Source organism: Papio anubis, chromosome 19 (assembly GCF_008728515.1).
Source record: "Papio anubis isolate 15944 chromosome 19, Panubis1.0, whole genome shotgun sequence".
Taxonomy (NCBI): domain Eukaryota; kingdom Metazoa; phylum Chordata; class Mammalia; order Primates; family Cercopithecidae; genus Papio; species Papio anubis.
In genome coordinates this window covers 29407625-29435491 of record NC_044994.1, presented here as the reverse complement: position 1 = coordinate 29435491, position 27867 = coordinate 29407625, and the positions used below count along the sequence as shown (strand labels likewise).

The window sequence follows — 27867 nt, the reverse complement described above, 5'->3', positions numbered from 1 at the left end:
GTGTACTTCCCATTCCCCACTCTTCCACTCATTCATTCATTGATGAGTCTGTGCCAAGGACCCACTTGGTGCCAGGACTGTGCGGGATGCTGAGGACACAGATTCATGGGTAGGGATCATCAAACCCACTTTACAAAAAAGGAAACTGAAGCCCAGAGAGACCTGTTGACCTGCTGGAGGCCTCCAGTCAGCACTGTCATGCAAACCATTGACCATCCCTTACCCCATGCTTCCAGTCCCCATGCCAGGCCCTGTGCCAGGAGTAGGGCAGTCAAGAGGCATGCAGAGGGAGCCGGCCCCGCCATTGCAGAGCTCACAGGGTCCGCTTGAGAAGTCAACAGGTAACACGGATGAGAGTACTCAATCCACATTCCTTCCCTTCCCACGAGGGACCTGCCATCCTCTTGGGGCTCCCCATCCCTCCCAGGCTGTTCCATCTCAGTGCTGCCAGGACCCTGTTCTGCTCCTGTATGGAGATCTGCCTCCTATAAACCTTGTCTGCAATGCCCCAGCTTTCCTCTCTCCAGCCCTCCTCAGCCCACATTCCCAGGTCTTGACAATTCCCCTCACAAAAGAAACAATTGAAACTGAGGTGCCTCTTTGGGGATGCATGAAGCCAGCTCTTTGTCACCTAGGCCCCTGCCAGCTCATTACCACCTCCTGTCATTAGACACACACGCACACAAGGGAAACAAAACACACCAGTATCCTAGACTCTTCAAGCAAACCATCCGTCGCTCTGAGCCCCCACACACACTGGCCTGTGCTGTACAGGAGGTGCAAGGAGGTCCCTGTCCCCTATGAGTGTGTACATGTGTGGTTATAGCCAAGGAACACACACACAGGTCCTACAAAGGGAAGCAGACAACAGACAGTATGAAGGCCAAAGCCATTTTTCACTCTGTAGGGAATTTAAGGATCACATCACAACTATTACTACCGACAACAACAACAAGAGTAATACCCCCCATTAGTTATATCCCAGGTACTCTATTGGGCACCCAGGACCCCAGCAGGTGAGTTTCATTATCCCCATTTCTCAGATTCTGGAAGAGATTCTGTAAACTACCCCAGGGCTCCCAGAAGAAAGCAGAGGCTACTGTCACAGTCAGACCCACCTCCCTCCCAGGCCAGGTGCAACCCTCTCCCAGGACTCCAGACACCCTGTGGATGGCAGCAATCAGACCACAGGGGTTGGATGGCTTCCTCAGAGTCACCAGCTGGCTGGTGACAGGAACCTCAAGGTCCCATGTTACCACTGTGTAGGGATGGGGAAAACGGTGCAGTCTGGAGTGGTCGGGGGAAAATTAAATAGGTGGACAAGAGAGAATATAGGTGCTAGTCATGAGGCAAAACGCAATGACAGGAAGGGAGGGAGGAAGAGGGGAAGGGAAGAGGGAGGAGTCGGGCAATGGAAAGGACATAAAGAGGAAAGAGAAAAGGAAGGGAAGAAGAGGGGAGAGGAGGGGAAGGAAGGGGAAGTGAGGGGATGGGAGAAGAGGGAAGAGGAGGGAAGAGAAGGGAAGAGGACGGAAAGGAGGGAAAGGGAAGGGGAGGGGAGGGGAGGGGAGGGGAGAAGAGGGAAGGAGAGGGGAGGGGAAAGGAGGGGAGGGGAGGGGAAGGGAGGAGAGGAAGAAGAACAGAAAGTGAGAAAGCCAAATAAAGATGTTGAGGAAGGCACCTAGGGGAGTGTTGAGGAGGAGATGGTGCTCTTACAGGCTCCAGCCCTTCTAAACCACTCCAGGGCCCCCAAACCTACTCTGTTCAGTCTTTGAACACACAGAGCTTTCCTTTAGCACACTCTTCCCTTAAGGCCACTCTGGGTTGGAGATTCACTCAGATGTCCCTGCAGTGAGTTCTCCCCCCGCCGAGTTGAGTAACCTCCTTCTCAAGGCTGCAGAGTCCAGGGTTCAGGACATGGGCTCTGCAGGCAGCCTGCCCATCTCACACACTGGCTCTATCAGGGACCTGGTCAGAAGATCTCAGGCAAGTCTTTAATTTTTGAGTGACTCCATTTCCTCACCTGTGAAATGGGGATGATAAGTCTATTTTACAGACTTACATTAAATGAGTCAAAACATAGAAAGCCCTTAGAACAAAGCCCAAAATACAACCAAAAACCAGTAAGTGTTTGCTGCTATATTTGTGCCACCAATAGGCCCTGCACAAACTTTGGCTTGATAGGTGTGTTGGTTGCACACTCATCACCTGGCCTTCCAAGCATGCTTACTGATAATCTCTTTTCTTTTCTTTTCTTTTCTTTTTTTTTTTTTTGAGACAGAGTCTTACTCTGTCACCCAGACTGGAGTGCAGTGGTGCGATCTCAGCTCACTGCAACCTCTGCCTCCCGGATTCAAGTGATTCTCCTGTCTCAGCCTCCTGAATAGCTGGGACCATAGGCGCAGCCATCATGCTCAGCTAATTTTGTATTTTTAGTAGAGATGGGGTTTCACCATATTGGTCAGGCTGGTCTTGAACTCCTGACCGCCTAGGCCACCCAAAGTGTTGGGATGACAGGCATGAGCCACTGCACCCAGCACCGATGGTCTCTTTTAAAGCAGGGGGTATGTATTTCATGGCAAATTGTGGGCCATCAATAAATGGTTGTGAAATGAATGAATGAATGAAGCATCTTTTCACTCCATCCACAGATGACAGCACCTCCAATCCCAGTCACATGGTTTCTTTGGTCTTATGTAACAGTCAGCTGATAAGCTGGCTTCATTTCTTTCTTGGTGGGCTCTGTGGGCATGTGGGTGGGTCTCTGGGAAAAGAAAAACTAGAGCTAAATGCTGGGCTCTGTCTTACCCCATAGGCCAGGCTCCCCATTTACCAACTCCTCTGACCCACCTTGGGCACTTCTTGAGAGTCAGCATGATTGCAGGATGACCTGGAATAGCTCTAGCCCTCCCCAGGACCGGGGCCAGCTGGCTCTAGAGCAAAACCCAGAGCCCCTACTCCTCTGAAAAATGAGAATTCTGCTTCCTTAGGGCCCCCCTGGATTTGAGGGATTGACTCATTGAGGCTGGCATCCTAGTCACAGTTGCTGACTCCCTCTTCACCGCAGCCCTCAGGTTAAATATTGCTAAATGCCTTGATTGAACTTATCATATTGGTGTTGGGTGCAGCCCAAAGCCCAGCCAGAACACTGGCTTAAATGACCAAGATCATGAGAGAGAAAGACACCCTCTATCGAGAGCTGGTCTGTGGCCTGCCAGGACAGTGTGAGATTGTTTTCCTGCTTTTAAAAAGAAAATCACATTTTCCAAACATTGATCCTGTAATATGGGACTCCTGGCTATTGGTCTTTTCAAAATAGCCTTTCGTGGATGCTGAGGTTGGAATTTCTTGGTTATGCTTGTTTTTTAAAAAAATTCATTGCTGTTATTCTTTAAGTGAATTAGTGCCTGTTAGGAAGAAACCAGAGGAGAGAGGCGAGATTATTTCACCTCACCAGGTGGGTCCTGAGTGCCACCATATGACCAGACCCTGCAATCAAAGAGGCGTGGACACACCCTCCCCTCCTGAATTTTGTCCAGCTCAACCCAACTACTCTTATGAGACCCTATCCTGGGGCTTGGTAGGGGGCTCCAGAGAAGAAGTCCAGCCCTGGGAGCTGTGGTCTAGCTGAGGGACAGGATTCTCACAGACAAGAACAGCAGAAAGCTGCTCAACCAAGCATTCATTTGAGGACATCAGACATGTTTGAAGGAGACCTAGCAAGGGCTGAGAAGCTGGGAGGGTTAGAGTGAGGAGCTGCAGCTTGAACAGGGTTCAAAAGGTTGGAGATCTGGTGGAGGGCCCGGGAGTGGGGAAGGCACTCCAGACACGGGGAGAGAATAAGCAAAAACCCACAGTGGTATGGTCACACACTGCTGGGGAAGGGAGGCATGGCTTAGCAGTGTAACCCAAAGGGAGGGTCTGTCCTAAGAAGCCACAAAGGGACTCATAGCTCCACTGCCTTGCTGGTATGATCTATTCTCCTTTCATAGGAGAAGAGTCAGAGAAGCCCATCGCGCGCACACACACACACACACACACAAGCACGCACGCACACAAATCATGCAGGCAGAGAGCTGTCCCTGTGGATATATCATGGAGAGCTTCAGGCCTGGGGATAGGGACGGGGGCTTCAGAGGCTGTCCAAGGACAGAGTCCTCCGAGCTTCCCTCTGCATGGGGAAGGCACTCCCCGTGAAAAATGACCCCCATCTCCACCTCAGCAGTCCCACAGCCATGGAGAGCTCCAGCAAGGGGAATTTTCTACCACTCACTCGGCAAGCATTTGCTGAGCTCGCTGTGCAGATATAAGACACATACACAACCCAGCAAATGATACTAGCCACTGGAGCCTCAGATGCGGCACGGTGTGATTCTTATGCGCTGAGGAGGTCAGGGTGTCAGGCTAGGGCTGAGCCACGTGGCTGAGGTCAGCTAGTGAGGCTGTGAAGTTCTGACCAAACAGGCCAAGAGGGAGAGGGAATCCAGGCAGGGGTGGAAGGAGTGAGGCAGAGGCTCAAAAGCTGTTGGTGAGGAGGGAGGTGGTTTCCATCCCAAACCAGTGAAGATGCCTAGCTTCGTCAGGGGCCCTGTCTGTTGCCCATATCACACAATTTAGCGATGGTTTTGGTCTTGCTAAGGAGGCCTCTGAGAGCCCCTTCCACTGTGGGCCGTCCCCACTGAGTTGAGCCTGGCTTCTCACCCTGGTCTAAGAGAATTCAAACAGGAAGATCTAAACTCCCCTACCAGGTTCATTAGAAAGGAACATAGTTCAGCTTCTAGGTTCTAGCAAAGAATTTATCCTGGCACTCATGTGAGTAGCAAATGCCCCAAATGCATTTGAAATCCACCCTTGATGCTCAGCTAGAGACCTCTGCAGAGGAGCCCATGGCGTGCCTGCCTTTGACATTTGAGAGGGTACCCGTGATAGAGGAAGGCCAGGCACCACCTCAGCTGACTCTACTTGGGTCCCTGCAGGAAGAAAATGAGGTCACCCTTGAGCCCCTTATCCCAAGAGAAGGCCACAGGATGGGGGGTGGGGAGGGAGGACCTCTCCCTTCCAAGGACCCTTGTGTCTCCCTGAGCACAGCCCATCCTCACACTGTCCTCAGACACTGCCTAGGGCTCCTGGAGGGGGAAACAGGAACTGAGCCCAAAAATAGTCATCAGGAGACCCAGGGTCTCTGCTCTCCCACTGTGGCCACATCTCAGAGCCTCTCCCAGTCTCAAGATTCTGAGCTGTCAGACGCTGATAATACCCCCCATCCCCAGACTATGCTGAGGTGTAAGAATGCTGAGATCATGCACATGACAGCACTCTGGCAAATCAAGGCCCTCTGCCGAAGAAACACACACAAGGGAGCACCCTCATGCTCTCTTGGGGACCAGTAGGAGCTGCTGGCCAGAGAAGAGGTGCAGAAGCAGGCCCCTGGCTGCAGGAACAAAGTCCAACAAATGTGGTCAGCTGAGCAGACTTCACTTCTGTAAGCCCATGTTGGAAAGGCTGACACCCACCCTGGGCCAGTCCCTACTTTCCTGAGCCTCATGGGCCCATCAGGCCTGGCCAGACATGGAGGAGCTCTTTGCTGAAAAGGGGGACAGGCCATCAATATGTCACATCCACTTTGTCTTTTTTCACAGTGCTATAAAGATGGAGCAGCCGACACCAGACATGTAATTCTCAAGCTTTTAGGGCATAAACAAGGGCAACTGGCAGGGAGGGACACTTGGCAAAGGATCCACTGGCTGGTCCTTTAACCCTCTGAGGTCTGCACCTCCTTGTCTAGAGCCAGTTAGGTCCCTCAGTCTGAACACGCTGCCCTGAACTCAGCAAGGAAAGAAAGAGAAGGTTGGTCCCTTTCCTGGGAGATTCAAGTCTAGCTTGAGGAAAATCTGGACCACCCCAGTTCTGTGCACGTCTCTGTCTTGTGGGTACAAAGGGCAGAATGAGTCACAGTGAGCCATTTCTTTTCCCATACCACACAGAGGAGTTTAACTCAACAAAACTCACTCGCACTCTAGAATGGGCCATGTTCTTCTCTGGAGTTTCTGATTTAAAGAGAGGAGACTCTGGAGGGCAGTGCAGAGCCTGAAAGAAGAATGCATGGCCAAGGGGGAGATTTCAGCACTTGGAGAGCCCTTAAAGACGAGAGCAGGCTGCAGCCTCTGATGCATTGGCTTAGGGGACCATCCCTCTTCCCCCTCCCCCACCTCTGCAGTCCCCATCACCCCCATCCCCACAGGCTGCCTCCTCTGAGGAAGACGGATGCCTCCTGTCACCAGGGGCCTGAGCAATGTGTTGATTTCCCCAGACCTCATGGCCCACCTTTCCCACACCCCCATCCCTGCAGCAGCCACTTCCTGCTGCCACTCCGCTCACACTCACCCAGCCAGAGGCAGAATGGAGCTCAGCAATCTCTGCATTCTACACTATCTGCCACTGGTGGAAAGGGGGCCCTGGGGTGAGCTACTCCTATAATAGAGTATTAACTTTCTGGGCGAACACATACAAATGCAAGGCAGACAAAGACATGTAGGATTCTAACTGCAAAATGAGAAGGACCATTGCCAAGGGCTATGAGAGATGTTGGGGTTGAAGTAGTCAGGGAAGGCTTCCTGGAGGAAGGAAAACTTAGACACTCCTAGAAAGTTACGTGGGCCCTCAAGGAGTGAGGCATGGGGGAAGGCAGCAGAGGAAAGGATGATGTTCTTAGGCTTGGGTTTACCCCATGGGGGTGGAGAAGCAAGAGGAAGTCAGAGATCTATTCTGTGGGTGGGGAATCACTGTGTCACATGGAGAGAAGACACTGCAGGAATTGTTGGAATACCAGCACGGAGTACTCGGAGGAGTGGGAAGAGAGAGGGTAGAAGATCTAGGTGGAAAGAACTAGGGAAACAAGAATTGCCAGGGAAGGTCCTGGGAAGATGGCAGGAGGGTCAGCCTGTGGCTGGACACACAGAGAAGAGCGGAGAAAGTGGCACAGACCCATGGGGTCTTTTTCCCACCTGTTACTCAGTCCTGCTGAGCCCCAGGGGCCCAGCCTCAAGTTGTTCACGGTTGAGGTGAGAAAATGAGGCTCATCCTTGAGGCCGACCATGGGCAGAGGCCACACGCGAATCCACAGAAAGTGAGACCACAGTGGCCGAGATAGATGCTCAGGGCTTCATCTCGGAGTAGGACCTAAGAGGTGGGTCTTAAAGGCTGTGTGGACTCTGGCCAGGCACTCGAGGTGGGAGGATGTTTGCAGAGGAAGAATATGTACATGAAGAGCTGCTCTGTAGCTGCCTCTCCCTCAGGTGGCAGCAGAACATCTTCCTCAAAAGGTACCAGGAAGACTGCCTTTGCCCACCCAGAGCACGAAAGACAGAGCCTGGATGGGGAACAGATGTGACCTCAGAACGCCAGTAACCCTCTTCCCAGTGAAACTGGTGGACTTTCCCTCCCTCCCTCTTGCTATCCACTCCCAGAGATGCCACTATAACTTCTCTGCAGTGGCCTACATGTTTTTTAACTCCTCCAGGTGATTCTCAGGTGCAGCCGGGGGTGAGGATCACTAAAGAATGATGCTCCGCAGCTGTGATTTCAGGCACCATGGCAGGTGGATGAGTGGAAATTTGGGGCAGAGGGGCCTTCAGGGAGCCCCTTCCTTGGCCCCTAGGTCTGGCTAGTAGGCCTCCTGCTCCCTTCTCTTTCCCCACCCCCCAGCTTTTTCCCACTTCCTCCAGGCCAGCCAAGTCCAAGGCCTAAAGGATCTGATGTTTTATTAAAGTCCAGACCTTCCTATTCTAGGGCCACCTTCCTCTGGCTAATTCTGTAATTCAATTAGTAGGAAGGCAAGGCCCAGCTGGGGTGGGAGGAGGGAAAGCATCACATCGGGAGCCTTCCCTTCTGTGATGATTACACCCCAGGCTTCGGCCCTGTTCAGAATTGGGCAGGAAATTGTACTTCCTTCACTTCACAATGACAAGGGCCTTTTATCCTGGCACATGGGGGCTTTGTAAATTACTGCCATCTCCGTGCAATTAATTCTGCTGCACTGTGTTTCCCCCACATGGGAGAGGGCACCGCCCACCTTCTTGGGCACAGCACCACCCCTTGCACCACGGTCTGCAGGCTGCCCATGTCGGAGAGGGGCATCTGCCACCCCTGCATGCACCTGAGCCTGACAGCACCCTCCCGCTGCCCACGCTGCCTGCCTCTCCCTGGCCCAGTGCTCACCCCTCTTGCCACACTCCTTCTCCCTTCCCTCCTCACTCTGCCAGCATTTCCCAATCTCCCTTCAGTGCCCCAATCTTGAATCTCTTTCCCCCACCCCCATAGTCCCTCTTGGTCTCCAGCTCACAGACACCTGAACGAGCAGCTGGGCCCTCCATTTAGTCGTATAGACATAGAAGAGCCTGTCTCCACCCTCACCGAATTGAAAGTCTATTCAGAGACAAGGCATCAAGCTGGTAAATGGAAGGGATAAGTAAATAAGAATGGTAAGTGGGAGAAGGTGACATGGCTGAATAAGGAAACAGGCATGCAGGCCAAAGTATTCAGTGTATGTGATGGAATCTTGAGCATTAGAGGACAGGCAGGTCTGTGCTGGCCAGAGGAGGTGGGCACGGGGTCCCTCTTGGGTGAGGAGAGGAGGTGGGCATGGCGTCCCTCTCGAGTGAGGAGCGGGTGCTGTAGGGAGCCCAGGTGTCAGCTCCTGAGGGCAGCACTGTGGTGTGATTTCTCAGCCCACAGTTCTGTTACCTCTCCGCCCCCACCCCACCTTGGATGATTTCTGAAGCTGTCTCGCTCCAGAACAGGCTGCGCTTCTATCCTGCTTGATCCCATGACTCAGGAAGAGGTGGGACAGAAAGCGCTGACCCCTAAAGTGTGGTAGACTCTGTAATGAGCCGGTGCTGGGAGAACCATCCCAGACACTGGGACGGGAAAGGGGGCAGCTCAGGGTGAGGTCCTAACCCACCCAGAGAGCCCCTGGATCACTTGGGTGGCTCTACCTCAGGTCCCATCAGAGTCACACAGCTGGGAGGGCCCTCGAAAATGGGAGGGCGAAGATGGGGAGGTGGTTGCACCATGATGGATTCCATCCCCCAAACACCAACCCTCAGAACTCAGGGCCAAAGAACCAGAACCATTTACATTTCCAGCTTGCAGAGTCGAGAGCGCCTGTGTCAACCCCCAGCACCGCAGCAGCCAGCCCCAGCTCAGAAGAAGCTCTGAGGCAGGGCCACAGCCACCCCACCAAGGATAATTTCCCTCATGAAGTATATTTGCCAGGTGGCAGATGTGCAATGATCTTTGTCTCCTCAATACAGGCCATGGGCCCTGCATCCTGTCGGGCTCACCTATTCTCACCCACCTCCTTTTCATTTCATCCTCCTCTTTTAGCAACGATTTTTTTTTCCTTTCAAGTTAATTATGCAAGTGATACACGAATACACTCTGGGTGTAAATGTGTCAAACAAAACAAAAAAAGTGAAAGTCATAGGAAACATACCCCGCTACTCCCCACCCCATACTCCCTGTTTCCAGTTTGGTGTGACTTCCAGACTTTGTCTTTCACATGTAAATACAGGTCTGAGTATATAATGGGCGAGTTGATTGTGTCTCCGTTGTACATACATGGCGTCTATTATTTCACAACTTGCTTTTCCCATCTGTCAATGTGGCTTTCCATGCTGGTACACTGAGGGTCTTTTCATCTTTTTAACTGCTGTCGGGTATTCACAGTTTAAAAATGAAAACATTCCTGTCCTAAGGGACATTAGGTGGTTTTTACGTATTTATGGGTTGTTTTTTTTTTTTTTTTTTTTTGCTATTCCAAGCAGCCACACTGGATCCTTGCTGACTCCTCTGTAAGCACAAGTATATGTGGATCGTAGGACTTGGGGGGGATTTCTGGGTCTGAAGATGGGGAGAGATTTCTACGCCACCAGCTATATCCCCAGGAAGGATGAGGCACCCTCCACAGACCTTCTCAAGCCTCAGCTTTCAGAGCCCGGGGCTAGCCTCTGTCCCACACTGTCTTGTGTTGTTAGGCAGCTGCTCCCTGAGAGAATCCCATTTCCCACCTCAACTGTGAGTTCCCAAAGGGCCCCACCAGGGATGTCTCTGGGGACACCTCAGTACATCATAGGAGAGTGAGTTTGGCAGATTGGTGGCTGTTGGGCCGAGGCTGATGCTCCCCACCTTCCCCGCTTTCGGCTGGACATCCTCACAGCCCACAGCCCCCTCCTCAATCCCTGCGAGATGTGGAAATGAGCCACAGGAAGTCAAGGCCAGCTGTCCTAGCTGGGGGTTCTCTGTGTCCCACCCCCATTCCCTCTCCAGGAGAGAGCAGTGAGTGTCCAATGGCTGAGGTTTGGGCACCCTTTCTTCCCCAGCCCCCCAACCCCCACCCCAGGCCTCTCACCATCCACAGCACCCTGTGATGGTAAATTCTCCTCCTGCAGCTCCCTCCCCACAGTCACCATTCCCCCAGGGCTCTGGCCTCAGCCAGGGAGCAGACTGGTCCCTTCCTTTGAACCCCAGAGTCAGCGTTAATAACTGCTTATCCGCATTTGCCTTTCTCAAAGAGCCTTAAGATAGCCGACTAATCTGCCGTGCTGGCGTGTCAGCCGCTGCATCAGACAGGCTGGAGATGGACTGGGAAGGGCCCGGGGTGGGACTGCCCAGTCAGCCTCTGTGTCCAACCACTCCCGCCTCACAGAGGTGCAGAGGGAGAGAAGGAAGGGGCTTCAGCACCTCTCTAGCCCCTGCTTCACAACAGTGAACTGATATTGACACTGCAGCCTGCACTTAGTGAAGCCTGCAGAGGCTGTTCATACTCACTGGCAAGTAGGTCTCCCCACAAGCCTCTGAGGGCCATTACTTTTCCCATTTTACACATGAGGAAACTGAGGTGGGCCCTGCCTGGGAAGGGGCTCTCCTGGGCTTCTCTCCCTGCTTCCTTCTTTCATCTCTGATCCTTTCACAAATACATTCCTTTTCCACCTCCTCTCTGAACCCGAAAAGGGAAGGGAGGCAGGAGGAATTTCTACACTGGAAGGGGAGGAAAGGGGTTTTCATTGGGTCCAGCTGGATGGTGGAGGAATCAGGATCTGCAGTTGTTTATCAGCCTTTCCTGGGATCCACTTGGGGGTGAAGGGGGAAGCATGGTGAGAGTGCACTGTCAGGTTCAACAGGCTCCTGGGAGCTCTTGGGGCAAAAACCCTCCCATCAGGAACCCGCCTATCAACCCTCAGGCAACCTCTGGCCCTGCCACCACTATGGAAGTCCAGTGTGCCTCAGTGTCCACAGATCTTGGACAGCTCTCAGTAGCCTCTGAGCACCATTTCTGTGCCTATTGCCCCCACCAAATTAGCTGAGGTGTTCTGACATATTAGCCTGCACCCATATGCTGGGCACTGAGAACCAAGTAGAAACAGAACAAAACCAGGTTCCTAACCTCATCTGAGCACGGGGAGCCTGCCCATCAATGAGCAAATATATGTGACTCTGTTAGGGAGTGATGGGTGCCAAACAGAAAACACAATGGGACAAGGAGTCCGGGTCTGTGTGAGCGCAGGGCTATGTCAAATGGGGTGGTCAAGAGAAGTGTCTCTGAGGAGGTCTCATTTGAGCAGAAACCAGAGGGAAGGGAAGGAGCACACCATGCTGATAGCAGGTGTGGGGTTGGGGGGCCTTTCTGGGCAGAGGAAAGACCAGTGCAAAGACCCTAAGGCAGAGTGTGCCTAGCGGGCTGAGAAGTAGTGAGGGGGCCGGTGAGTGGGGGGGGGGGGGAAGACTGGAAGGAGATAAATTCAGGGGGTGGAGACGGCAGGGGGAGGTCACCCAAGGTCTGGAGGATCCTGAAAGATTCTCATTCACAACAAAGTTGTGAGCTCTCTCAAAAACTGTGGCAGAAATTCCTGGAAGATGGACAAAAGCAACAGATTCTTTTTCCTCTGGAATCCTTTTCTTATTATCTTGGGCCATGGAAACAATATGGTCATTTCCTCCTCCTACTCCTCCTCCTCTTCCTCCCTCCCCTTATCCTCCTCCCTCCAAACCTGCCCCTGACCTTGTCCCAAGCTGGCTTGCCTGCGTGCAGCAGAGGCAGTGGCCACCTCCTGGTTGCAGGCAGAGGACAAGGCCAACAAGGGGACGGGAGGAAAGACGCCCCCGGGAGAAGCAGGCGGCAGCACGAGGGACGACGTCACGGGGGCCTCTGACCGCTATTCATTTCAGTCCCCGGGTGTCTCCATCAATAACCGTCTGCCAGTGACCAGGAAGGAGGAGGACGGGAGAGGGAGGAGGGGCGATCTGGTGTCTGGAGGAAGGGAGAGATGAGACAGAGTGGGAGAGAGGCTTCTCTGATGCTTCTCCAAGCCTGGGGCAGGAGTTGAGAGGTGGGGAAGGCAGAGGGGGCACTGGGAGCCGAGAGTTTCTGTCTCCCAGGCTTTTCTCCCTGCTTCCTTCTTTCATCTCCGTTCCTTTCACAAATACATTCCCTTTCCACCTCCTCTCTGAAGCCAGACAGGGAAGGGAGGCAGGAGGAATTTCTACATTGGAAGGGGAGGAAAAGGGTTTTCAATGGGTGCAGGCTGGGTGGTGGAGGAGTCAGAAGCTGCAGAGGACACCAGGAGCATTCTGTGCCCAGCAACCAGAGTCTAAAGCATGCCTGGTCACAAGGGCTGGCGTAGGTACCAGACTGGCACCAGCAGCCTGTGGGCCTCATGAGAGGAGGGCCTGGGCCACGAGGTCTGGCACAGAGCCTGGCACAGAGTGAGAACTCAAGAAATAAATGGCCATGGCAATGACCAAATGGCTGGCTGTGGAGATTGGCTGGGGATGGACTAGACCAGCCAAGGAGGGCTGCCTGGAGTAGGTAGAACTTGATCAGATTCTTGAATGATCAACGGGTTTGGGAGAAGTGAACATGGGGAAAAAGGGCATACCAGGTGAGGAGGTGGTGACAGCAGAGGAATGGGGGGCAGAAGGGAGCACAGGTTGTTGGGGATGTGGCCTTGGATAAGACCATGTGAGAGAGCGAGGAACAAGAGAGGCAACAATTCCACAGGGTGCCTTCTCTGGGGCCATGGGTGGCTTGAAAAGGTCTGAGGTGACTGTTCCCCAGAACACTCAAGCCTGCTTTCGCCATAGTGAGCTTTTGAGCTTTCCCCATGGTTTTGAGCCTTGCAGGCCTCCAAATCCACCTTTAGCCACATCTCCAGGCAGAGGAAGAAGGCCTGACACTGGGCACGCTGGGCAGCTTATGAGAACTCCCAGAAAGACTCCCCCATCCCCACTCTCTTGGCCTTGTCACCACACCTAAAGGACAGCACTGAAAAGTCACCCCTTGAGTATATTGCTCTGTCAAATCCAGATTCCCTGTTGATGGGGTGGGGTGTGGCCCAATTAGAATTACTCAGCGGGAGAGCTAGACTGAGCCTTCTCAGTTCACAGGTGGGGAGACTGAGGCCAGAAAGAGGATGTGATTTGTTAAGGTCACCCAGGGAATTAAAGGCAGAGCAAGGGTGATCTAGCGCTGTGCCTCGGTGGCCTGGATATGCCCTAGAAGCCCTATGACTTAGAGGGGTGTGAAGACCACCTGTCACTGCAAATTAGACAACAGAGGTTGGGACAAGGGACACAGGGTACGTTTATTTTATTAGGAGGGCCTGGCTTGGGGTACTCCTTACAGACTGAGCCTTTATTTGGAAGGCTTAGAGGAGCCCTCCACCATCCCCGAGGTAGCAGCGCCCAGCACTCCTACCGGCCAGAAGGAGAGTCCATGGTCAAGTGTGGCTAGAGGTGCTGGGGGTGAGGGGTGGAAGCTGCCCCCTCTAGGAAGCGTAGGGGCTGACGCTGAAACAGGGCAGAGAGGTCTGAGGCACCAGGGGACCGGGTAGGGAGAGAACCGTAGGGAGAGGGGGGTGTAGTGGGGGGAAGATGCAGGGTGGGGAGACTCCGCGGAGGGAGAAAAATAGAAAAGCAAAGGGAGGTAGGAGAAGCAGACAGCCGGGAACACGGAGAGGCAGAGAAGCTCCAAGAAGAGTGCACGAGAGAGAAAGAGAGGTGGGGACAGGGACCGAGCGGCAGGGAGGGGCGGGAGCCTGGAAGGCGGGCGGCAGGGCGCGTCGGCGGGCTCGGGGGCTCCCCACTGACCCTTCTCGGCGCTTGCTTCCCTCCCCAGGCTGCGCCTTCCTCACCTACTGCGAGCGTGAGTCAGCGCTGAAGGCCCAGAGCGCGCTGCACGAGCAGAAGACTCTGCCCGGGGTAAGTGGCGCCCGCCGCGGCGCAAGCGGCCGACGCGCCGATAGGGGGCGACTTCGGGAGGCCGGGCGGCCGCGCGGCGCGGGGGGAGAGAGCGTCAGGGCGCCCGCCGCCCGCCTGCGCTCGGGAGCCCGCGCGCCCCCCAAATCGCCGGGCTCTCGGCCGTCCGGGCCCGACGGATCGGGGCAGGGACCCCACTTGGCCGTGGCCTTGAAGGTGGAGCCTGGACGCCGTTCCTGCGCGGGCAATCTGGGGCGGGGGAGCGGCGCGTCTCGGGGCACCGACCGGAGCCGGGAGCTGCCTCCGCCGGGCCTGCGGGCCGCGTGCGCGATCGAGTCAGCCCATCGAGTCGACGCCGTCCGCTCTGGGCGGGGTGAATGGGGGGCGGCGTGGGAGGGGGCGCCGCGAGTGAGATCACCGCGGTTTATTTAAGGAGCCAGCCCTCGTCTTTGATAAACTATCGCGCCTCGGCCCTGGTTTATAGCTTCTGTGCGGGGGAGAAGAGAATTATTTATGGCCCCCCTAACTGGGTGTGATATCAGCCATGGCTATTATCGAGGCTAGTTCATCACCATAAAATAAGAAGTGTTCTTTGGGTCAAGGGTCTGCGCGGTCTCTCCTGTGGGTTCAGAGAGATGGGGCGGTGGTGAGGGGGGAGAGATATACGGCTGCTGAGTATCTAAAGATAAATGGAAAGATGTGTGTTTGTGGGCATAATTTAAAGAATTTCTAAATATAGTGTTGACGCTTATACAATGGACACTGCAGGGAAGCACGTGTGTTCTATAAGTATGCACACCCATGCTTACACATGCATGTTTACATTCTTACCAAGCCAACCGTATGTAAACACACGTTTCCATTTCTACCCCACAGCGGGAAAGGTTAACCAGGTAGACGGAGAGAAAATGCAACTCCGGGCGGGGGCAGCCTTCCTTTGCATCAAAGATCTTTCTTTACTCGTTTAGGGGTGGGGAGTGTCGAATTACACAGGGCCTTCCTTCCATTAAGACAGTCTTTGTATTGTATTTTGGTATTTGTGATTGCAAAGCACGGGGCTGAGTCATCTTAATAACATACCCACAGATGCAAATATATGGAAATCGAGCGCCGCACAGATTTTGTGTGAAGCCCAGCTCTGGCAGGGTGGCCGTTCCCCAGTTGTTTTTTCAGTGGCGCGGCTACATGCACATATATTATAGTAATTACTTTCTGGGTGCCCTCTGTAAGATGGCAGAAATATGCTCCACATCGCCCCATGTTATGTGTGAAGCATAAAGCCATATTGTAGGATAATCAAAGGCTTCTGAGAAAGGTTTGTGCTGATTAATAAAGTGTTTATGGTACTTTGTTTTGGGGGAGATTGTGATAGATATTTTAGAGCCACCCAAATGGAATAGAAAATACCACATTGTTATGGGAGGCCCTTCATCAGCTTGAGAGAGATTGCTGGGGAGTTTCATGATGGCTAAAAGCCGGAATCAGATGCGGAAACAGACAGACAGAAGGTGGGAGGGGGAGGTTTAGGATTTTGAAAGGGGAGAGGCTGGGAACTGGGAGTATTTCAGTAGCAAGTGTGGATTGTTGAGGATCTAACATTAACTTGTGGTTGTTTATTTTACATATAATAGAACAGCTAAATGATGGAGTGTATTAGTTCTTTAATAATTTATAGAAATACTTTGATGTTGCAGTAATTACATTAAAGGTCACATATCAAAGGTAATTTGGTTGAGCAGCTGTGATGGTTTCTCAGAAGCAATCAATATCACTGTCCGTGGTGCTGATTTCACCAAGGGGCCTGCCAGATTAAAGAAGGCTTATTACCAGGCAGAAAGGCCCAGGGGAAATCAGGAGCACATTGGAGCGACGCGCCAGCCCCCCTTCCACCGATAATTAACACTGTTCCCCATAATCTGTGCTAATCCTTCATACTAGGAGATCCAGTGGCATTTTTCTGAAATCACAAAGACAAGTTGAGTAAGTTTGAGGGAAAGGGCAAAAAGAAACGTGAATGTATGTTGGGACGGGGAGGGGGGAAGATAGATAGAGCCCAACAGCAGAGCTGAAACATAGCCTAGAGTCCCCTCGAATACCGTCCCTTCTTCAAAGGCTTCACAGGGAGACTCATGGCCTCAAAAACCTCATCAAACAATTCTCGGGGCAGGCACGGCCCACCGGAGGGAGGGGCAGGAATAAAAGACCGGATTGCAGCTCGAAGTTCCGAGGGCACATTGTCTCCACACAAACCTACATGCAGACGAATGAAATACAAAATGACCAAGTAAAATTATTCTTTAAAGTGGAGTTGTTTTGATTCCAGAAAGCAGATCTGGTGTTTTTGCTGTTGGTTGGTTCTCTCCTTTGAGATCAGAGAAAGTGTGCCACTAGCAAATGCAGGGACGGGACCAAGCCAAATGCTCTCACCCAACCAAATAATAGGTGCTCCTGCCAGCTGAGGCTGTGTTCATGGCTGTCTGTTTGGGTGAGAGGCAGAGGGGGACCTCTTCTTGTCTGGGGTGGCCACACTAGGTGCCCCAGCAAGCACACTTTATGTCTGACTAAGGAGAATGAAATCGAAAAAAAAAAAAAAAAAAAGAACCTGGAAAACTGGTAACCTCAGCAATTTAGGCACTTTTCCAGACTTCAAAATCCATTAAAATCAATCCATTAAAATAAGCCCTCCACTTTCTCACTGAGGAGAGAAAGAGGAGAAAAGATAGTACAGGCAGCCTATGCTGTTTCTAGCGAGTTACGGAGCTTGCATCCTGTTGCCAGCAAGAAAAATAATCCCATTGCTGTCATACACACACACCACCACCATCACCATGAGCAACAATAACAAAATGACAGAGACAGAACTAGAGGCACCCCTAGCACATGTCTTCATTGGGGGCCTGAAAAGGGAAGCTGACATTTCTCTTGGGATCAGTGGAAGCTCAGAAACCAGACCACAGTGGCTGTTCTTACAAATCAGTGATACGTGATCCCCAGTATCCCTGGAAACCAGCCTAAGCAGAGCCCTCTGATGGCTGATGGAGTCATCCCTGGACCAGTGTCACAAATGGATTATTATTTTTGAGTTTGGCATGTTTCTAGTAGAATTAGATTATTAAACTATGAAGCTTCATCTGGGTCTTTTTGAGCACTGCCTTCTGCCAGAATCCAGGCAGAGTTTTTTTTCTAATCTCTCTGCCTCTCTCTCCCTCATACTCTCGATCTCACTCTTTCCTGGCTTCCTGTTCTTTTCATGCCCATGCCCCTCTAGTCACAAAATTTGTTTCACTATCCACAGGGGACCGTCAACATAGGGCAGTTTCTCAATCCATCAACAAGTATGTCCTGTGTGCCAGACGTTCTGTAAAATACAGAGATAAGAAAACCACATCCACCTCCCCGCTTGGAATTGCCCACCAAGTTGGGGATGGAAGCCACACACACAAAAATATCTACATCGTCAACAATACAAGACAGCACATGTTATTATAAAATGGATAGTGTGGACAATTGTTCAATAATCACAATATTTTTAAGCACTTACTATACGACAGGCATGATGCCAAGCACTTTACCTACATTGCCTCATTTTATCTTCACAACCACCCTTTGAAGAAGATGTCATGATTATCCCCCACAGAGGAGGAGATTGAGGTTTGCCCAAGGTCAGAAAATTGGTAAGTGGCCGAGTCAGGACCAGCAGTGAGTCTGCTACCAAAGCCCAGGATACCTGCCTCTGCCAGTGCCACCAGTTGCTTTAGGAATTTAGAGAGAACCAGGATGACCATGGAGTGGAGGAGTGACTCAAAGTTTTCATTCAGGATATGGGCAGGGTGGGAGTAAAATGAGTCAGATGGGAGCACCAGTCCAAGAAACTGCCCAGAGTCGAGGTACACACGACAGGCCAGGAGCCAGGCGACTCACACGGGGCAGCAGAGACCCACTCTGAGAACCACCTGGAGCCACAGTATGCACAGGAAGCCTCTTGAAAGAAATCTGTTCCTTAAAATCGACCCGTGATGCTTTGTCACAGCTCCTCCAGCCATTGGGACTTTATGGGGAATTATCTTCCAGGAAGAGCCCTTCTGTTTCCAAAGTTGGGAATACAGGGTCTCAAGGGAGATGCTCAGATGAGAGAAAACCGGGTGCTATGACAAACTGTGGCCAGCACTTTGTTCCTTTGGTAGCAGAAAGGGCTTCTCACCAGGGCTAGCAGGGAAAGAGCTGGGTCCAGTCAGTAGGAGGCCAGGAAGCAATGGGAATTAGAGCTGGCCGGGGATGGGGGTGAGGGAAGTGGGAGCTGTATCTGCTTGGTAAACATTAAAGTTCCAACTCACTAGTTAAAGATTGGCTTTTGTGTCCTCACTCCAACAACCCTAGAATACAAAGCAAACTAACACACTCCTCCCTGCTGTCTCCCCCTTCCCCTCCCCTCATGTCAGCCTGGCAGACATGCAGAGTCCCGCCATCGCACCTCCCGACTCAGGTCACTGTGACTCAGGATGGGTCACTTCCATGGAAATTCAATGTGACCTTTGAGTTTACCAGGAAAGATGTTAAAGTGGGAAAATTATTTTTAAAAGAGCTCAGTTAGATTTCTAGCACCACTATCTCAGAGTGTCTCTCCATTCTATGCCTTCCTCTCACTTTTCTCTTTCTTAATCCCATTTTCTCCGCCTTTCTTTCTCTTTTTCTTTTTGTCTCTTCTCTTTGTGCCCCCATTTTCTCCTCTCTTCTCTCCCTCTGCACATTTTCCTCTATCTCTCTCACCAACACTTTCTTCTTTTATCCTTCACACTTCGTCTCTCCTTTCTCTCTCCTCCCTCCCTCTTTCAACTTTGGCCCACCCACCTCAACCCTGACACCCATAGGAGGCTCCGGTGGGGCCCCCATCACCATATGGGGGCTTCCCTGGCAAGGCCCATCTCCCTTCCTGACAGTCCTGCCATTGAGGGATCCATCTAATTTTATGTACAACTGTAAAGATGAATGATAAGTAGAAAGGATGCAGGCAAGAACAAGATGAATAAATTATAAAGGGCAAATGATGACAAGACGGGGTCCTCAGAGACAGTGATATGATAACAGAAACTAAAGACGAATTTATGATGGATGTAGTTAGCATGTATGGAGGTTGTTAATTCTTCGGGGTAGTTTTACAACTTCTAGTGATTGGTGCAATCAAAGCTTTTCATTTTAGAAATGGGATGTGTTTCCACTTGTCTGTCCTATAGGCACAGTGTTGGTTTTTGTCTCTGAACAGTGAGTCTGGGTCCCGTCAGCACCTGCATCTCCCCCTGCTACTTTCTGTGTCTCTGCAGAGATCATCTCAGCCAGATCCACACACTCTTCCAGTTCCCCGGTCCTGTTGTCCTTCCTCTTGCTGAATGTATTAGCATGGGACTACTGCAACAAAGTACCACAAATTGGGTGGTTTAAACAACAGAAATGTATTGTCTCACAGTTCTGGAGGCTGGCAGTCCCAAATCAAGGTGTTGGCAGAGTTGGTTCTTTCTGAGGACTGTGAGGGAGAATCAGTTCCAGGCCTCTCTCCTCACTTCTGGGAGCCTCAGGCATTCCTTGGTTGTAGACGGTGTTCCCTCTGTGTCTTTGTGTCACCTTCCCAGTGTACACTGTCTGTGTCCAGACTTCTCCTTTTATGAAGACAGCAGTGATTGCACTAATGACCTCGTCTTAACTTGATCATCTGCAAAGACCCTATTTCAAAGAAGGTCACTTTCATAGGTCCCGGGTTTAGGACTTCAGCATCTTGTGAGGGGAACACAATTCAACCCATAACACTGAGAAAGGGGCTGCCCTGTGGCTCTTCCACAGTAGGGAGGATAAAGGCCCACAATAGTGTCTGAGTCATGGGGGTCCCCCAGCCTTTCCTCTGTATCTCACCTGGATTCATGCTTTCTTCTTTCTCTCTTGGGAGAATGGATGATATATCTTTCTTCTTTCTCGTATTCCCCAAAAAGAAGTATTCATCTGTCCTTTTAGGGCAGTGGTTCTCAATTTTGCCCTGCAGGGTACATTTGACATTGTCTGGAGATGCTACTGGCATCTAGTGGGTAGGGGCCAGGGCTGCTGCTGAATATCCTACAATGTACAGGACAGTGCCACAGCAAAACATGATCTGGCCCCAAGTGTCAACAATGCCAAGGTAAAGAAACCCCATCCCGGGCCTAGGGCAGGTAGAAGGTGGGACAGTGAGGCCCTGGGGCAGAGCGTTCCTCTCTTACTCGCTGGTTCTCATTCATTCAGGGAACAAGCCCAAAGATCCTTAGAGTGTTACAAGAGGGAGGACTTGTGAAGAGGCAAAAGCTCCAATGGTGTAAGCACAGGGTAGGGGGAGTAGTACGGGCAGGAGCAGAGGGCAGAGCCCACCTCCGGGCATTAAGGATCACTTGTCGCCTGCCATTCACATGCACTCACATCTGCAGGGCAGACTTGACCCAAGGGCTTAGCAGTTTCAGCACCGACTCCAGCTCAGCTCTCTCCTGGGTTAGGTGAATGGAGACTTTGTTATAACGGAGCTGGGGCCAGAACCCAGGCCTTGAGACCCGCTCATGTGGGGTATTTCTCTAGCCCATACCCTCAGAAGGGCCCCCACCCCAACAGCAAACAAGCTTGGCAGGCATGTGCCCTAGCCAGGCTTTCCAGCCAAACAGGACCTTCACCACAGGACACCAGCCTGGGCCCATTATACAGAAGGGAACACCAAGGTTCCAAGAGGGAAGTCTGAAGTGCTTTACATGCAGGTACTGAGGGCATAGGGGCTACATCTGTGATGCCTTTGAAACTTGCCTCTTCTCTTCAACATTAGCCCTCAGCCCAGCCCCATGTCCCACTGTATTCATGCAAAATCTTTTCAATCTCCTCCCCACAGAGACATCTCAAAGTCCTCCTTCTCCTGGGGGATGTGCCCATAGTCTTCCCTCCTAGACTGTCCACTTTCTCCCTCCCTGCCCCAACCACTGTCCTGAGGGTTCCCCATTTTTCAAGCAAGTGGCTCTTGACTCTCACAGGGGCCTCATCTTCTCAGTGGCCCCCATGACAGAGTCCAGACCTGCCATGGACTGTGCCCAGAAAGGCTTCCTAACAAGTTTATCTGAAAGAACCAGAGAACCTCTGTGCCTGCAGTCATCATACATGATTTGAAGGAAATAAACAAACAAGAGGGCACATGAGATAATGAACAGAGGGAACCTGGGCCAGGTCCAACCTGCCACCAACAAGCCACGTGGCCTGGGCAGAGCAATGAGCTCAGACCCTCCCTGGACACACCATCTAGACTGTGAAGGAGGTGGTGGGTCAGGTTGCCTCTCAAGCCCCTTCCAGCTCTGACATTCTTTATATTTCTAAGAATAATGAGCTCAGCATTACTCACATTACTTAAAACAACAGGGAGACGAGAGGAGAGGGGGAGAGCGAGGACGACAGTGTCTCCTGCTCTCCACTACCCGAGGCCATTGGTGACAAGTGTAATAAAGCGTGGGTCAGGTATGTCTCTCCCTGATGCAGAGCATCCAGACTGCCTGCCCCCCAGGGCTGGGGCTGGATTCCTGATGGTACCCCCACCCCTGCCCTCTGCTCAGGTCTCATTCTAAGGACACCAGACAAGCATTTTGCAATTTTCACACTGCCCCAGTGTGGCTTGGATCACGGTTGCCATCACCCAAGTCAGAGGCAGCAGCGTTTACAGATAGCCCGCCCCCTGCGGAGTTTGGTTGTGGGAGGCAGGGTGTCTGACATCAGACAAAAATAAGTAAGACACGGCCTGTTGCAGAAGGAGTTTATAATCTGGTTTGGGAGGCAAGTGTGAAGACAGCTCATGATCCAGAAAATATCCTTAGGGGCCCCAAAAACGGTAGTGATGGGAAGTGCCCAGGAGTTCAGATGAGAGAGATGGCAGGATAAGCCAACATGCCCTGGAGAAGCCCACACCACCACGGTGGCATTCTGCTTCCAGGCCCTCACCCCTCTGATGCATTCTTCAGAGGCTGGCCAAGGGTGTCATTGTAAGATAAAGGTCCCACCACCTGCAAACCACCCAGGGCTTCTGTCACCCACAAGATTCAGCCAGGGCAGACAACATCCTGGCCACAAACCCTCCAGATGCACATTGCCTTCCTGCAAGCTCCTGTTTTTCCATGTCATTTCCTCTGCCTGGAGAGTCTCCATTCATCCTTGGAGGCCCAAATCCAACATCACTTCCTCTGAACAGACTCTCTGCCCCACTCGGGGAGCTTTCCAATCCATCCCCATCCGCACCCAGCACTACCCTTGGGGCCCAGGCTGCTTCCTTAACGCCACAGTTCCCATCTTGGATTCCCAGCCTGTACCTGCTTTCCTGTTTCTGCGCCTGTGCCTGGGACTGGCCCAGAGCAAGGATGGGTGGGAAGGAGGCAGGTCCCCCTCTGCTGAGCAACCTTGCTGGCCTTGGCATTTCCAGAGGCACCAACAGATCATTCTGGCAGCTCCCACTCCAGCCATATCGCCTCCATGCCCCTCCAGAAAGTCTTCAGCCTAGCTCACCCTGCGGGGGTACATTTGGAAAGAGGAGAAAGCCTCACTCTCTGGTCAGGGATGTAGAAAGGAAGTGCTGCTGTGTGGAAGGTGCTTTGGCCCCGGCAGTCGCCGCCGGCGCAGGTGTGAGTGTGGGCGTGTGTGGAGCGAGGTGTGTGTCCACCGGAGCGGGAATGTGAGGCTGCCGCGAGGGCTGTGCCTGCGTGAGTCCGTGTGAGGCTCCAAAAGGTTTGTTGACCTTTCGCCAGAAAACGAGGCTGAGAAACAGAATGTCTGTGTGAGCTCCTGCTTCGGGATGGATGTGTTTTAGGATTGGAGGGTTTCTGCTGGGGCGCATGTGTGTGGGCGTGCAGAAGGACACATGCCTTTGTTGTTGACCTGCAGGGATCCGGAACTGTGGGCTGCCACATTCCATCAAAAATGGGCAAGCCTGGGTGATAATAGAAAAAAACGGTATTGTTCTTTATTCTTTAATTCCTCATGAAAACAGCTGTTGTAAAGAGGAAAGGGCTGGAGTGCAGGGGAGATGAGTTCTCTCTAGGGCCCCGAAGTTTACTGTGGTTCAAGCACCCTTTTTTAAATCAAAGGCATTTGTGGTATGTTCCCACGATCCCACCAGGGGGCGCCATGCAGGTGGCATCCTCTTCTGGTGGCTGAAGGAGCACAGTGTGTTTAATGGTGAGCCTGGTGTGGCCCACCCTGTGCCCAGCACAGAAGAGGCAAAATGATGCCGAACGCTCTGCTCCACCCTTCAGAACACTGTCAGCCTATGCAGAGGACACCAACCGGCTGGATGACGTGGGGAAGCCACCCAATCTTTCCAGGTCTGAGTTCCCTAATTTCTATCATGAAAATCACATGTGTGAGCTCTTTATATGCTGTGAATTGCTATAAATCATCCAAGTTGTATTATTAATGACAAACCAATGATGTGAGTGGGAATGACCTTCGGAGTCCTTTGCCACAATAAAGTCCTATGACTCCTAATTCACAGATGAAATAATTAAGAGGATAATAAAAATATAGGATGGCTCAAGTATGCAGTTTGGACGATATGTCCCATTATATTTCAGAAAAGAGCTGGGATGACCAGAAAGGACTCCATGGAGCAGGGAGGACAGAAGTTGGTTGTGTGTGTAAAGAGAGAGGACCTCAGGAAATGAGTAAGAGGAGGAAGGCTTGGGGAGCTAGGGCAGTGTGAATTTTCCTCCTGGAGTTGGGGATGAGAACAGGGAAAATGTGTCTGGAGATGGAGGAGGCTTTTGTCACACTGCTGTGCTTCAGAGCCTCTAGCCCCTTACATCCTGCAGGCTCCAATCAACTCCATGCAGATCAGTTGCTCTGAAATCCTGCACATGCCGGGCATGGCTTCAGGCCCCAGCAAGTCCCCAGCTTCCCAGCTCCCTAGAAAGGCCCTGCCTCTTCCCAGCCTACCCACCAGAATCCTCCCAGGGTGTCAGGACCTAGCCCCATGCTCCCTTCCTCTGTGATGCTCCTGTAGGTTGCTGTAAACCACATTGATCTTGCCCTTGCCTGAACCTCTGCAGGTCAACAGCACCGGAAGTCTAAACCCTGGCTAAAGTGTGGGCATCAGATCAGCATCACTGGGATCTGTTAGAAATGCAGAGTCTTGAGCTTACTCCAGATCATCTGAGCCACGTCACTCAGATAGCACCCACCACCTTTTAACAAGATCCCTGGGAGATTCGTGGGCACAAGAAATTCAACCACCAATGGCCTAATGTTAGGCTTTAAATGATATTGTCTTAGTTGGAGCACTCCCAGAAGCAGACTCTAGACAAGCAAATTTGAGCGCAAATAGTTTCTTTGTGGGGGTGATCCCAGGAATTGGGTCAATAGTGGAGACAAGGAAGAGAGGAAATCAATAAGGGGTGTCTTATCAGGCAGACCAGCTACCACTGCGGGTGTTGCTGAACCCCACTGGGACTCTAGAGCCAATGTCAGTCATACTCCTTGGAGTCATCCCACCCAAAGGGCCAGAGAACTGGGTTATTCATGCACCAATTTCCACCAGGTTGTGGCCAAAGATGTGCCCAGGGGTCTTCTGCTCTCTAGCTTTTCTGGTTTACTGCATGGGTGGGCAAAGTGGGCTCCACCGTCAGAGGAAGCCCTCGAGCTGGAAGTGCTGGTGCTGGCAGTTGGAAGTCAGCCCACTGTCACTGAGGTGGGGAAGAGAAGGGGTCATGGGCAGGACACCACCTACATCTACTGCAGATCGAGCCTGGCAGCATCATCCCAAATAAGAGAGCAGATCAAAAAATCCTGTCTCTCTAACCCCGATGACAGTTCCCATTCACTGTGTACTCGCTATGAGCCAGACACTTCACAAATATTATCTCATTTATTTAAGAAAACATCACCCAGGTCTTAACCAAGCCTTATTAGTGCTATTGTATGGAAGAGGAAACTGAGGCAAAGGGGCTTGCTCAGACCAGAAAACCATGGAGAGATCTGGCTCCAGAGCCCATGCTCCTTCCTCCTCATCCTAGGGCACCAACCCTGTAGAAAGCCAGAGCTGCATGAGGGCAGGAACCGTCCCTGTCACCCCAAGGCCACACACCAGGCTCTTCTGGCAGAGGACTCTGGCATGATTGCTAGACACCCGGGGTCCCTATGGGGCAGGGCAGTGGCCCTCGAGGTGTCACCCCACACCTAGCCTGCCTCTGCATTAGAGAAGTCCTGTTCTGAATGGAAGGCAGAGCCTGATTCCATCCCCAGCTCTGCCTGGAGCCTTACTGTGTGCCCTTGGGAACCCACTTAACCTCTCTGAATTGCAGTTTCTAAGTAGCCACCCTTCCACTTAGAAATTCATTTGGCTGCAGTGGCCTCAACAAATAACGCTTTGGGTTTTTTGCACATCACAGAGTCTGGGGCCTCGTGTTGCTTCAGCAACATAACCAGGCAACAGCAGCAACATAACAGAGTCCCTCTCCTCACTGCTGTCGGAGGGCATTGCATCTGTCATCAAGCAGAGCAGGTCCAGCTGCCTCTGTCCCTTCTATCTGGAATGCAAAAGGTTTCCAAGAGGCCCCCTCTCCAGGAGACATCTAAGTATGTCTCATTGGCCAGAACTATGTCACAGGGCCACCCTAGCTGCAAGGAAGTCTGGGAAAGAGGATATCTTGCCAAAGACTATGCACATGTCTTCCATGAACAAATCTGTGCTCTTCAGTGAAGAAGGGCCAGATAATATTGGTAGGATCTGGAAGAGTCTGCCCTCACACAGCCTGGTAGAGACGGTCAGGGGTTACAGAAGAGCAAGCTGGCTGGAGCAGCAGCCGCCACCTCCCCGCCCCACAACACGTGCGGCATTTGCCTTCAGCTTAGATCACACCCTGATGCTTCCATGAGGATGCTTTGTCAAGAAAGCAGTCTTAGGGTGTGGTCCAGAGGAGCTTCTTCATGCAGCACTGCTAACTCTGCATGTTTATTCCAGCTACTGACAGGGTTTCCAATTCTGTGAGATTCATAAGGGGGAAGGGAATAAAATTTCAGCTACCCTTAGGTAGCGTATTTGTGTCCTCTGTGTCTTTCTCGAGTTTGTGCCCTTCTGTGCCTTTGTGTGTGGCTTAAATATTGAAGAATCAAAGGCCGCCACGCCAGCAGACAGCTGTGCCACACCACAGGCATTCCACAGGCGATTCCCCACTCCTACTTTTTTGACAGTTGCACCAGTGGTCTCACACCCTCTGAAAGTGGGTCGGCCAGCTTTCAGGGCCAGCAGCAATGGCACCAACTTTATTTTCAGAGACTGAAGCAAGACCTCTTTTGTAAAGGGGTGTGGGGTGAGGCAGGGGTGCTCTGTGCAAAGCCTGCCTCAGATTGACCCTCCTGGTAAGATTCAGCATGGCTGAGAGCCTGGAAGGAGGGGACCAGGGACAGCACGGGCTGGCCTGTGTTGCCCTGTACTCCTGAGGCCCTCCCTCATAGCCTCTGCCAGTGGCCTGGGCTGTCCCACAAGGTAGTGAGCCTCTGGTCACAGATATGTTCAAGCAGTCTGAGTCGCAGGGTTCAGGGGTTGATGCAGGTAATTCCAACATTGGACCAAATCAGTTCTGGGGGTGAGTTAAGATCCCATGATTTTTTCTGAGTTTTACTAGCTTAAGCATCATAAATGCCCACATAGAACCAGTCCCAGTCCCCAGCCCCAGCCAGTTTGACTAGGTCCCAAATTCCCTAGCTTCTAGCCTGGACTAATCCTCATCTCTGCTTCAGGCCTCCCAATTTCTCCCTTCTCTAAAGACCATAAGGCCTTAGAAGCCAAACCCTCCATGCCACTGGGCAGGCTCAGGCCTTAAATTTAACAACCCAGCCTCCAATCCCAGCTCTACCACTCTGAGCTGTGTGACCTTGGGCTAATCACTTAACTTCTCTGCGCCTCAGTTTTCTCATCTCAGCCCTGGGGTGCCAATAGTTCTTTTATCCAGGGGCTGTGTATGGATAGCATGAAGCGTGCAAAGTGCCGAGCATCCTGCTACTCTTGCACATAGGAAATGTGCATAATGACAGTCTCTCTACGGCTGCCACTCTTACTGCAGTGACTCTGTCTCCAAGAAAGAAGTGAATCTTCCTACCTGGCCCCTTCTGATCCATCCGCGGCCCCTGGCTGCCCAGGTCTAGAGGGCAGCCAGCACGGGGTGCATAGCAGCAAACCTCCCAGTTCGATAGCCTAGTGTAGGGCTGGCCGCAGGGAGGGACCAACAAACCCCACCACACTGAATGGAAACCATTGTGAGAGTGACAGGCAGGTCCATAAGGATGCTGGAGCAGGCCCTGCCAAGGCCTGGCTGTGCTGGAAGAGGAGGGCTCAAGATCACCACCTTCATGCCCCCACAAGAGGTGTTAGTTAAATCTGTCCTCATGGTTTGCACAATCCCCCACATGAGACCTACGTCATACCTCCCTCTCCACTCCCTATTCACCGTTCTTCACACCGAAACAGGGCAGCACCCCTGGAATCCGGGCGAGCACAGCCCAGACGATTGAAAACCCTAACCAGGGAGAGCAGGGGCAGAGTCATGCCCTGGACACCCTCATGGATTAAGATGGTCTGGGAGGCCCTTC

At 52.1% G+C, this 27867-nt stretch overlaps 1 protein-coding gene across 50 annotated transcripts in view; it reads left to right on the top strand.

Annotated features, from left to right (window-relative positions):
- CELF4 (CUGBP Elav-like family member 4) overlaps nt 1-27867 on the top strand; it is a 321048-nt gene that overhangs the window by 65543 nt on the left and 227638 nt on the right. For all 50 annotated transcript variants that reach the window (XR_004180134.1, XR_004180137.1, XR_004180136.1 and 47 more), the window contains exon 2: nt 14174-14256. Coding sequence is in view for 43 of the 50 variants with exons in the window: in XM_009192630.4 (XP_009190894.2) it covers nt 14174-14256 (83 nt within the window). In the remaining 7 variants the exon portion in view is untranslated. The remainder of the gene's footprint in view (nt 1-14173; nt 14257-27867) is intronic.